Source organism: Macaca mulatta, chromosome 2, assembly GCF_049350105.2.
Source record: "Macaca mulatta isolate MMU2019108-1 chromosome 2, T2T-MMU8v2.0, whole genome shotgun sequence".
Lineage (NCBI taxonomy): Eukaryota > Metazoa > Chordata > Mammalia > Primates > Cercopithecidae > Macaca > Macaca mulatta.
Window position 1 is genome coordinate 147662689 of NC_133407.1, and position 13351 is coordinate 147676039.

Here is a 13351-nt window from a genome sequence, read left to right on the forward strand (position 1 = left end):
TCACCACCCTCCACCTCCAAAAGTGTCTCCACACATTGCCAGCTATCTCCTGGGGGGCAAAATCTTTCTGCCCACCCCACTGGGAACCACTGTTCTAGCTGATCTTTGGCCACCTTTGTATTCCCAGTGTCAGTACAGTGACAGATATATAACTAAGTAGATAACTAAATATTTGCTGAATGAACTCATGTGCCTGCTTTCCCAGTCTTGGGTCTCACCACTCCCTCATAAACTCCTTTTGCTGCAGTTAAAGTAGTAATTACTTCCAGTTTAATTTACAGACTGTGTAATTTGTCATGAAACAAGCAGTTTTCATTTTGACATAATTTCTGACAACTCAGTGACATAAATATAGTCATGTGAGCCCCAATTTTGTTTGACATGCTCACTTACCTCACATCAGTTCTGCTGATGGATTTGGTAAGTGGTGCTTTTAGTTTCCTTAATGCACCATTAAGGATTTCAAGCAAATGAAATTATTATGACAAATTTTTCTATAGTCATTTCTAACACAAGGAACTCATAAAGAAATCAAATGTCTGGACTTCACTGTGAAAACACTAAACTCTCAGCCATAATGAGACTCTGCACATTATCAGAAACCCCAAAGCACATCAAAAAGCCAAGGTCAACAGAGACAGTCTTTGGAATGGGGAGGTCATAAATGTTGAACCTGGCAAATTACAAATTTCTTGTCTTAACATTGCTGCATTTGCTGTCATCTCATTTGAAAGATGATGTGTTTGGGTTGGGTGGTGGCAGAGGGGTGGGAGTTGGGGAATGCTGGCTCTGAAATGCCAGAGAGGCATTATGAACTCCGGAAGCATCTGGCTACTGGTAGACATTTTACACACAGATAGCAATTTCTGACCAATCCATTTCAATGATTTCTAACCCATACTCAGCTATCCAGAGGATCCTGTTTTAAGAACATTATTGTAAACTGATACACTCTATTCATTTACAAAATTCATTCATTGCATATTTTTTTTGTTTAATAGCTTGGATTCAGTGTTACAGATTTGATTGACCCAAGTGAAAAAATACACTAATCATTTTTAAGTGCTATTTCAGAAGAATATGTGCAATGTTTCTAAGTTATTATGACTTTCTGACTGTTGTGGCTTTAAATTATAATACTAATATCTTACTCTGAGAAATGTGTAAGACACAGGTCTAACAAACAACTACATTAAGCTCGGGCAACAACCATCATGGAGCTGCTGTACCACAGGCATGGTGGTGGCCTGCATTGGTACTTACACACACCAAGGATGTGAACTGACATCCTGCCTTTCCAAAAACATAAACATTTAACTCAACTGTTTCTTGTAATAAAGAGGTTGAAAGAATCCTTTTGTGAGGTTGGATTCTCCAGGGAAGAGAAGGAGAATGGCCTAAGGACATTCTGAAATTTAGATATCAAACCAAACCATACCAAACCAAACCAAATCCCTCTGCCAAAGTGCCAAAGAGTCTGCCTACTCTGCAAAGCTGGTGCTTGTGTAAAATGTCAGTATTTTTAGATAGAGATGTTTTAGAGGAAGGAGGCAACTGACCAAGTACAGATACTTTGTAATATTTTTCCCCTCTGGAAAAGCAGAAAAGAATGAACATCAGCTAACCATAATATTTAGAATTTAGCATCTTTCCTTGGGCATTTATAAACAGGAAATCTGTCTGTGGCAACCAAAAGTACCTTATTCTAATCACTGCATTTGAAAAGTCAGCAAAAGCCCACACTAATTCCTATTACGCTTGTTTCTTGGTTCAATCTCAGCACTTTCAGCGGCTCTTGTGCGGCGATTCTGTCTTGGACTTATTTCTGTGTCTTGAAGATCGTTTCTGAAGACAGAAAAAAGAAATCGCATCTTAGAAAGTAATGATTATTATTCTACAGCAGTTTCTAGTTTACAAGTGTTTCCACAGGTATTATTTCATTAAAACCTCGAAATAACCCTCTATTCTGTGGATGAATTCATAATTGTTATTATTAGTATTTCCACTTTATGAATTAGTGAATTAGCAAGGATTACAGATAGTCCCTTTTGCTGAATTAAAATTTAGGAGTTTTATGCTTCTGTTTAGCATGTAGAGGACTGGAAAAGAAAAGGTAAACAAAAAGCTGCTCCCATCCTAACAAGAAAAAGCCAGGCAGTCTAACAAAATCTTAACTCTTCTTGATCCTTCAGAGACCTGAGGTTGTAAAGGAACTAAGAAAGCAAAATTCCAAAGAAAAATATGCCCCTCCAAAGATGGGCCACACGTCTCTCACTTTTGGCAGAGTGTTGGAGAACGAGGTGGCTACCATACAAACAGGGAAGAAGAATCAGCTAAGATTTTCCTAATTTCTTAAGTACAGGCTAGTACTGCGGGCCACTGACACAAGGAGAGTCTGCACACACTTGCCAGCTCTTTTCCACGAGCCTCCGTCAGGTGCTCACAAGAAGACTGGGAGCAGGGCAGGAGAATGGAGAGGGGCCACTTCAGTGGCTACTGGGGACAAGAAGAAGTCCTGCCTGCTTTCTTGAATGCTTCTCTCCCATGAAGCATAAGCTTTTCAATTGCTGAGGGAAACATAGGAAACTCACTCTGGGGCTCTGGCAAAGACCCATGGCCTCTGGAGAAGGAACAGAGGTGAAATCAGTCTGTCTCAAGGGGAGGCATATGACCTCATTTGCAGGGACGCAGGCAAAGATTCACTGCGGCAGGGGAAATGTAGAAACTAAAACCTCTACCTTACAGGAGGGGCAGAAAATCATCTCCAGCTGATGACCTTACACTGACACCAAGCAGAGGTTTGGTCAAGGTAGCCTGATACCATGGGAGGAGGCAGAAGTGCTGAGAAAGGCCCATCCCTAAGCTCACAGGGCCTACCTAAGACTCAGGCTGGACTGAGATAACAGTGAACCTTGGCTGTTTCCCACCATGAGCGTAGCACCAAGCAATAAGCAGGAGCAGGAAATGGCTGAGGGAGAGATACGAACATGGTGAAGATATGCCCCTATGGGGTGCAGGCAAGTAAGCATGACGGAAAGGAAAATGGGAGTAAAATCAGTGAGACAAACCCTCTGGCAATCCAGCCCCAACACTAAGCAGAAGTCAAAGCAGACATCTGCTAGAGTAACTTGAAGTGGATGCACTGAAGGTCACATTAGTCACTAGGAAACTCCAACCCAGGTCAACTCTGAATTACCTGGCTCAACTCCCAACACTAATGACCCAATAGAAGGATACCCATTTCTAGGCACAAACACTATTGACCTCAGTCCCTATGGTCCTTCACTGTATGGCCAGCATTCAAAAAGTATGATACACAATAATGCAAGGAAAAAAACCCATTTTGAGATGGAAATTCCTTCAATAGGCTTTAAGTGTAATACATAAAGTTGATAAAAAGACTTAGTGAACTTGAAGATGTCAATAAAAACCATCCAGATTAAGATACAAAGAGAAAAAGGAGTGTGTGAGGGTGTGCACATAGAATAGAGCAGCCAGAGCTGTGAGACAATAAAAATGGCATAATATGTGTGTAACTGGAATGCCTGGAAGAAAGGAGAGAAAGAACTGTGGAAAATAAGTATGTAAATACATATGGCTGTGGATTTTCTAAAAATTTGAAACACATCAAATCAAGATCAAAGTTGGTCAAAGAACCCCAATCATGATAAATACCAAAAATAAACAACCAACCAATAAGATCTCTCCAGGATTTGTTGTTGTTGCTGTTTGCTATTATTGTTTAGTGACGTTTCTAAACCAATCCTATAAATACGTATTCTTCGTTGTGTATGGCAACTAAAAGTGTCTGCTTGATTAGCTTTGTAGTCCACTAATGATTGAACAGTTCCTTAGACCTCTGGAACCAGTATCATTCAGAAACTCTTAGCAAAACCAGTCTTTGCTGAGGGGCTCTGTGTGCATGCTGGGGCATGCAATCAACATTCACTCAACACTCAGTGGACAACTCTGCCTTAGCCTCTACTTCCTGCTTGCACACAGCCTCATGGTTAACCAGGGGTGAAAGCTTAGTGCTTCCTTAGGTCTATCCTAAGTATGCACAGAAGCTCTATGAATGAGAGTGACCCTCTAGATTCCCAGTAATATTTTACAGCTGTTCAAAACCCCCATGGAAATCTTACTTTTCAGCTTTTACTATTAGGCTTTTTGGTTAGCATATCATTTGCCCCAATTGTTATGTACCACCTCAGACAGCTACAAAGCTAGCCAAACATCTCTAACTGCATTCAACAAATACCCTTAGAGAAAAGGCTTTTTGAAGTGAGCAAGCTCCAAGTCAGGTAAAGATAGTCTTGGCAAGTAGAGTCTTCCAGGGAACCATTAGATAGGCTAAGTAAAAATTCTCCAGGAATGTGGCTTTAAAGGGGCTCCAACCCTACTCTGCCTTCTCTGCAGGCTGTCAGCCTGCTGGTCCTCACCATGATTGCAGACTGTTGGCTCCCAAGGCCACAGAGGAACTAGAGAGAGAAGGATGAGAACAAAACCAGATGAATCACCACAAAACTCACTGTTCTCACTGAGATTCAGACATTTTCTTGAATAAATGCCCCCTAAAGTGCTGCTGCCTTTGGTTAATGTTCAGAGTTTTCCGAAAAGTTGAATCCGACAATTTTTGCAGTTTTATTGCTGCATTTATGGAGCAGAGAATTTCCACCATTTTTGCTATCACTCTTATCATTTTTACTTTTTTTCATGTTTTAGTTTATGTTCTTAAAAATCTCTCAACTTTCACCATGTCAAATTTTTTATCTTAATGTTTTATTATCATTTACTTATTTGACTTCTGATTATTTTTAAGGCTTAAAATTTAGTGGGATGTTCCTCCTTACTTTTAACTTCTATTTTATTGCTCTTTATTCTCATACCTTGTTTTTAATAATCCTTTAACATTTTTCAGTAATATTTTCTTTCCATGTTTCCCCTCTTTGATTTGCCTTTATGATAGCTGGCAACAGACACAGCTATTGAGGTAGCGGAAGAAGTCATCTATACTTCTTCCACTTCCTTAGGAGGGGAGTTCCTGGCAAGGAGTATTTCAGTGGTACTCCCAGAACACTCTCTAAAACACCTCATCCCCTAAGATGCAAGAATCCTAATAGAATAACCCAACCCATATTTTTTTCCATGCACGTAACGCATTGACTTACTGGAATAACACTTAGTAAGATCTCACAGGTGCAGCAGGTTTTAAAATTCTTGGTCTCCAGCAGGTATTACTAATGAATTTCTTTTAGTAAAATTTGACAATAGCATGTTAGCCAGATGAGAGGATATTCCTGGGGAGGGCCACAGTGAGGCATCTACCGTTAAAGTACTGAATCTATCTACTGTTAAAGTACTGAATCTATTGAATGCAAAAACATGCCTTAGGAGAGCCAGCCATTCATTATTAACCTGCTTCCAATACACATTATTTCCAGGATGACCTACTTTCCTTCTTGGTAGGTCCATAGAAAGAATCTCCTGGTGTGTGGCTCTCCTTGCCTCATGTTGATCATAGAGAGAGTGGTCAGATCAAGGACCACTGTAAACAGGCCTGAATTTCCTTTTATTCATTTTTTTAAACATGAGATTCACTGTTTTCCTGCTGCAAGTACTTTCAATTACAGTAATTGTATCATTTAACAAACATGACAGGCTCATAACTGCATGCAAACAAGTTCTCATGGGTTTAAGATGAAATGTAGACTATTAATAGAGAAAATAATTCTTCCTTTTCTGATTTTATAAGATTAGAGAAAGTTATTTTCTAAAATTTTATTTTAAAGGCACTATGAGATAGACACAAAGAGTTAGCAAGGTTTTTAAGTGGTGTTAGCTTAAAAATCAAATTTACAAATTTGGAAAGGAGCCTTTATTTCTCATAAACAATTATAGCCTGTAAGGTGACCACTCCGACAAGGCTGAGAAGTGTTAACTCCGGCAGAGCCCAAAAGACAGGTACTGTAAGGGAGAGGAAGAGGGAAAAGGGATTTATGGTGAATGTGTGGCCCAAACATACATATTCAACAGGTTACAGGAGGAGCTATGATTATTCATAAAGGGGGGTTCTAATGCATGTCCTAATGCATGCATGCATGTTACACACAACCCATGTTCATTCTGGGGTGGAGACTTAATATTTAAATACATTACAATTAGGCCATATATGTCAAAAGGTCTTTTTAGGACACAAAGGCACCCAACTGCTCAGCCACTATAAAACTGGCCAGAACCAGTCCATGATCAGTGGTCTCTTATCAGAAGAAAGTTACTGAAATCAGTCTCTTGTCAAACCAATGCTATATAATTATAGCTTGTGGAACAGAGGGTCAGTTAGTCAGCTTCCGGCAGTAGATGTGCTACAATTGTTTTAACATTGTTTATCTCAAGGCCAGTGCTTGTTTAGCTGCTAGAAAAAAAGAAAAGCCTTGTAGCAATTAGAACATAATTACTCTTTAAGTGTAGGGTGATTTACTTAACCCTTGCTTCGCATGGCCTTAGGTCCTGTCTATAATTTGGTATTTTATTGTCACAAAAAAATATGTTCTGTCAGTCCTACGATCTCTATTCTAACATTAATGTTGGCCAGTTGTTATGTCTACACTGCAAAAGGGAGCAGGTGTAATAGCCTTAGCTCCTGTCTATAATTTGGTATTTTATTGCCACAAAAAAATATGTTCTGTCAGTCCTATGATCTCTATTCTAACATTAATGTTGGCCAGTTGTTATGTCTACACTGCAAAAGGGAGGAGGTATGATGAAGCATGTCTGATCTCCTGTGCTGTCATGGCCAGGGACTGTTTTTAAGGTTTCTATGGGTCCCCTTGGCCAACAGGGGAGTCTGTTCAGTCAGCTGATGGCTTAAAATTTTATTTTTAGTTTACAGTGGCGATCCTTATTCATTCACAGGTTCTTGAAGCCAAGTAAGAACATAGAATCTACTAGTGAATACATTCAGATCCCATAAACACTGATTGACTGACTGACTGCCAGACACATTCATTCATTCACATATTTATTGAGTGCCTATGCTGGGCTGCCCAGGCATGGTGCTAGGTGCTAGGGATTTAAAATCCAGTGTACTTACTCACTAGAAAGGGTGAGAGTGCTGCTGGAGCAAAATCAGGGGCTTCTGAACAGAGTATGAAGAAAGGAATGTCAATTGCTATCTAGATGAAGAAAGGGGAAAGGGCAATTTGGACAGAAGCAGCAGCATGTACAAAGGCCAGGGGCAGGGCAGCATAACTCATGAGGCAACTGCGAGTGGTTCAGCTTGGCAGCTTGGCTGAAGCCACAGTCGTGGGGTGGGGAAGTGAGGGAATAAAATTCCATGAGCCAGCCAGGTAGGCTGGGGCCAGAACATGAAAAGCCTTGGATGGTGGAGAGCTACTTTAAAGTCTAAGGGGGAAAACACCTGTATGTTACATTTCACTGGCAAAATGAACTAGTAATAGACCGAGGCAGAGAGACAGCTGGACAGCGGTTGCTGCAAGCTGGAAAGTAAAGGACCTGCAGGAGTAAGCAGTGGCACAAAGGGACTGAGACAGTACAGAGGCAGCCCCAGCTATACCTAGGAGCTTGTTAAAATGCCAATCATTAAGCCCCTTCCTAAAGCTACCGAATCAGAATATCTAGGGTTGGAGTTCACTAATCTGTAGTCTAACAAGTCCTCCAGGTGATTTTAAGTCTGAGAACCACTTATCTGTAGGACTTTGCAAGTGACTGCAGGTAAGTGGTAAGGGAGAGTGAGAAGTTTAAAATAATTGCTAGGTTCTGCCTTGAACAGTGGGGAAGACTATGATCCTACCATTCACTGAGAAGAGGGGACACCGGAGGAGGAGCAGATCTGGAGCAAAGGGCTTAGACTCACTGAAGCATATATATTTTACCCACATTTATGTGTAAAGAAACTGAGACCCCAAAATGTGAAGTAACACCAGGACCATTTTCTTCCTCCTTTCATTCTGTTCAATGTAAATATATCTTGTAGCTTGTTGTTGTTGCTTTTTGGTTAGCACATCATTTGCCCCAACTGTCATCTACCACCTCAGACAGCTGCAAAGCTAGTCAAATGCCTCTAATTGCTTTCAACAAACATCTTTAGAAAAAAGGCTTTTCGAAGCCTTTTTTGAGCAAGCTCCAAGTCAGGTAAAGTAAAGATAGTCTTGCAAGTAGAGTCTTCCAGGGAACTATCAGACAGGCTAAGTAAAAATTCTGTGTGTGTGTTTCCTATATATTATGATGTTTTGACATCATAATACAGCCTTTCTAGCTGGGGAGAGACTGCCTCTGCTGGCATCAGGAGAGGCTGGTCAATTCTCAGAGAAAGCAACGGGCCCAGCCAGGAGTATGGCTGTGACATGCAAACTAACCAATCCAGAGTCACACCTCCTCTATCTGGCCCCAACACCCTAAGAGGCAATAGTCCTCTGACTTAATCATGCCAGGGCCAGGTTCTAGGTAACTAGGGACCACTCCTATAGCTTGGAGCCACTGAAATTATTCGAACTAGCCAGGCCTGCACTGTTCACCCCACCCTGCCTTGCCTTTCCTGAGAAAACCCCAATCAGGGACCTAGCCTAAAGCGCTACCCTTGTTCCTGTCTTCTGCCTCCTGACCACGCTAGTGTCTTTCCCTTGTGGACCTGCATGGTATGCCATGTCCTGTCTCTAGGACCTATGAGTATAATGAAACTTGTTTTCCTGAGCCTCTCCTGTGTCTCTTCTTGTGGCCACACCTGACTGATCATCTCATAAAAGAACACAAAATGTAGATATAAGACTCCAAGACCAGTTTGTAGAAAATAAGTTTCCTGCTGCTTACGAAAACACTGCTTTATATGGAGCCATGTGTTGCTAACGAAACCTCTAAATCATTTGTGGAATTAAGAGAATGTGTTGGAACTGATATGGTATGTTCCAGGACTAATATCTCAAATATGCCACTTGTGGTACTACAAAAAAAATGCCTATAAGCTTAAGATGGGCATTTGTAGAACTGTAACATTTTGTTGAAAAGTAAAGCTCTGGAGGCTTTTCCTGATTCTGCTTTTAAAACTACATCACAGCATAAGTTCTTCCTTAGAAGGAACTGAGGCTGTTTATTCTATATTCTGCTGAAATCAGGAGGCCTGGATTCTGATCCTGGTGGTATCACTAACTAGTCCTCGGACCTTGACCAAGGGTCCGTTTACCTCTCTGGAGCCCAGCTTCCTTCTCTATAAAACAAATGGGTGGGGCTAGACAAGCTCTTGTATCTTTCTCGCTTTAAAAAGTGAAATGGTGGAATTTGTTTTCTAAGTGCTTTCTGGTAGTAATGACTTTAAGAAATCATCATTATCAAGAACAGGCTTGGGCTCAGGAACTCTGGGCTCATCATAGTCACTAGTGTCAGGGTTAGTTCAACATGAAGAGGTACAAGAGGAAAGTAGTTAGCTAAGGAGTTGCCTCCTCTTCCAGAGCTCAAAGTTAAATAATGCTTAGGTGAGAGACAGTAATGCAGCCAAAATCTCAAACTTACATAAAATGCTACTGCTTGAACCACCAAATATTTCATAATAAACCCATGTATCCCCTGGATACACCATACTTTTCCACTCTCCTAGTGATTCAGCTACGAAACGACAAAATGTCAACTGCACAGCAAACCTCTCCTCCTTTGGAAAGATAGTAGAGTTTAATAGTTGAGGACGCTGACTTTTGACAATTAGGTTAGAATCTCATCTCCATCACTTATTACTTATTGCTATATGACCTTGGGCTGGAGACTTACCCCTTTTAGCCTCAGTTTCCTCACTGTAAAACAGGGATAACAGTATATAATAGTGCTATATTTAAATGAGATCACACATGTATTTACTATGAGTTAGGCTCATGCTGACAGTGGGGTTAAAATGCCTAACTTATAGACCAGTAGGAGTGATGGGCAAACAAACAATCATACAAATGTGCTGGAAAGAGATGCACACAGTGCCATAAGCACCTACAGTAGGAGGACTGGATCCAGGAAGAACCTGAGCTGGTGAGTAGGGGTGTAAACTAGATGAAAAAATAAAGAACACTCTGGGTAGAGGGACAAGTTCAAAGGCTCTGTGGTGGGAGAGAGCTTTTCATGCAAGAGGACCTAAGACGTCTATATGATGAAGCAGAGAGAATATGAATATGAAGTAAATAATAAGAGACGAGTCTGGAGAAAGAGATCCAATCATTTAGCACCTTTTAGGCATATTAAAGAGTCCCTTCTTGAACCTAAAACGAACAAGAGGCCATTCAAGACTTTTAGAGCAGAGGGATGAGTAACAGTGATCAGATTTGCATTTTGAAAAGATGGCTCTAGCTGCATTGTGGAAATTACGTATGTTTTTACTGTACCTTTTCTAGGTTTAGATACACTAACAGGTACCATTGCATTACAAATGCCTAACTGTAACACGCTGTACAGGTTTGTAGCCTAGGAGCAATATGCTATATACCCTAGAGCCCAGCTGTATGGTGGGCTATACCATCTAGGTAAGTACACTCTGATGTTCCCACAATAATGAAATCACATTTCTCTGGATGTATCCCCATTGTTAAGTGATACATGAGTGTATTAATTGCCCATAGGAACAATTTATCCATACAGAAATAACATCTGATACATAACTACAGTTATATAGGATTCCATTTCTTAGCAGAAATATATAGAAACAAGTAGTAAACCGAAAATCTTTACCTTGCACGTGGATTACTACTCCTTTAAACCAGAAAGCACAAATATCATTTTGTTTGAAAATCAGCTGCATAGAAGTATAATTTCTCAGGTCAAAGTGCATGTTTATTTCATGATTATGAGAACTCACTTATGTGATGCTTCCCAGGCTTCCTCTTCTTCTAAGAGATCTCTTATGATGTCTGAACTGGAACTAAAAGGATATGTACATCAGTATTGACAGACAATAAGAAGACTGTATTGTCCCATTTATATAAAATTCTAGAAAAAACAAATGAGTCTATAGTGAAAGAAAGCAAACAAATGGTTACCAGTGAGAGAAAGGAGGGAGAGTGGGGGTGGGCAAGGAAAGAAAGAGCCAAATGTAGTTTCCATTAGGAGACGGGGAGCAAAGGCCAAAAGCACTGAAGAACACTGAGGCAGATTTTACCAACTTTAGTATTTTCCACTAGCCAGGGAGGCTGAGATTCCCTGCCACCCCTACTTCAACAGAAGTTGTTCTAAACCCTTCTATTCACAAGACCCCAGCTCCTGCTACTCCTTACCTCAGAGAGAACGACTCCAATTTTAAACAAAGCTGAAGCTGTTTTAACCCAACCTTTTCTTACCCTTCTCTCTACTCCAGTGTCATCCATTCTTCTTTACCTGATGTGCTTAAGGTACTGTTTCTCAAGCTTTTAAAACTATCATCTTCCTAAGGAGCCTTTTTACACATTTCCCCCTAACCCCATGACATTTTAATACCACAAATATGATGTCTATTTGTTCATGTGTTCTGTGTGTATGTGTATATGTACGTGTATGTATAAAGCACGGATATGTGTGTGTGTGTGTATGTGTATATATATATGTGAGTGTGTGTGTGTATATATATATATCTGTGTTTTATGCATATACAGAGTAACCTTTTTACCCACTCCCCACCCCCATGAAAAACAAAATTCCACCCTTTGGGGGTGATACTGCTCCTACTGAAAACCCATGAGTTAGGGAAATGGGAGCAGGGGAGGATCATGTAGTTCTGGGGCCTGGCAGGGGTCACAGAGTTGGAGAAAGAGTAAAGTCAGCTTCTTGCCAACACCGCCCCCTTCCCGACCGCCCCATGCTCCACAACACACACAATTGTTTTTAAACAGGAAGGTTATGAAGCATCTCTACTAGTCCAGCTAAGAAAGGAGGATGGCCAAGTCTGTCAACTAACGTAGTAGAGTCTGTGATCAATTTACCTAGGGGTTTTCAAATCATCAGCACAAATCACTGATTTGTTAAAGTAAAATATTTGCAGTACACTAATGACATAAACCTAAGAGGTTTTTGTTATGCTACCTCAGTGAAAACAGATGGTAGAGGTGGTTTACAAAAAACACATCTCAGAAGTTGCCTGCAATCTTCTCTTCCTCTGCGACTTCAATGTCACTGCCCAGCCAGGCTGCACAGCTCCCTGGTGTCTTCACTTCCCATTACCTTTCCTTCTACCCCACCTCAGGCACTCACCTGAATGATAACCAGATCACTAAATGGACTGATACAAAATTTGGGAGATTCAGAATTTTATCTAAAATGAAGTTTCAGGATCATCTGCTATATCTGCTGTTCCAATTCTAGTCACCACTAAAAAATAGAGTTGATGCTAATACAATTAAAATACCAGACAGAACTGCTCATTCCTTTTTAAAGTAATGTACTTATTACTATATCTGCTCAAAAACCACGTTCCTAAAATTAAACATAGTTTCACAAATAGGATTTTACAAAAAGACACTTAGGTATAGCAGTCAGTGTTACTAAAATTATCACTCTCAGATCGCTTCCCTGTGGATAAAAGCAATTAATATTTTTGAAGTCTTAGTCATTTTAATATGCCTTGAAGATCAAAAATTCCTTTAATATTCTTTCAAGACATCTAAAAAATCCTCCAAAGGAGAAAATTAATTACTCATTCTGATATTTCTGGGGTCAGAGCATATACAAGCCTACACAACTACACCTTTGAAGTCTAGAACAAGGAACTTTTTCAGAGTAGGCTTCAGCTTGTCTACTATTTGGTCTTGAAACATTCTGGAAGGCCGTGCTTCCAGAAGCTGGATGAACATAAGGTTTGGTACATGAACGTTACAGCTGCCCTGTGGAAGGGCATTCAAATGGCACTCTCTGATGTCCCCACTGGTCCAGGCTACAGTGGATATTAATATAGAGATTACATATGAGAAAGACTCACTGGCAAAGATTCAAAATTGAATCTTGAATTCGATGGAATTCCAAACCTTGGTCCAGGAAGATGTTAATAGTTTTATTTAGAACACCTGCAATTAATTTTTCACACCTTTTAGTCAGCTTTTAGCCTCATTTTCAGGTCAAAGTTGCAGAAATGTAAGCTAATTCTGTGTGTGTGCATGCACACACACATGCACACCTTGGCCAAGCGGGTTTTCCTGTAATATCTCACTCTTGTCATTCTCTGACTGAAAGTAGCAAAGCTTCTTCAGCAAAGGAAAACACTATCTTCACACATTCCTTTTGTAGCATCTTATTTCATTCTACTAGTAAAGAATTTACTTCTGAAGCTGAAAAGTAAGATGTCAAATACCTCTGGCAAATGTATGACTGATGTTAGAGAAAAAACCCACAGATTTCAGTG

At 40.3% G+C, this 13351-nt stretch overlaps 1 protein-coding gene across 3 annotated transcripts in view; it reads right to left on the reverse strand.

The window, feature by feature from the left end:
• Window positions 1-247: 247 nt before the first annotated feature.
• The window catches only part of RAD18 (RAD18 E3 ubiquitin protein ligase), an 81013-nt gene continuing 67909 nt past the window's right edge, over window positions 248-13351 (reverse strand). For all 3 annotated transcript variants that reach the window (XM_015130348.3, XM_077993348.1, XM_077993347.1), the window contains 2 exons: window positions 10844-10906; window positions 248-1845 (listed from right to left, as the gene is read on the reverse strand). In XM_015130348.3, coding sequence (XP_014985834.2) covers window positions 1743-1845; window positions 10844-10906 — 166 coding nt within the window. In that variant the 3' untranslated portion in view covers window positions 248-1742. The remainder of the gene's footprint in view (window positions 1846-10843; window positions 10907-13351) is intronic.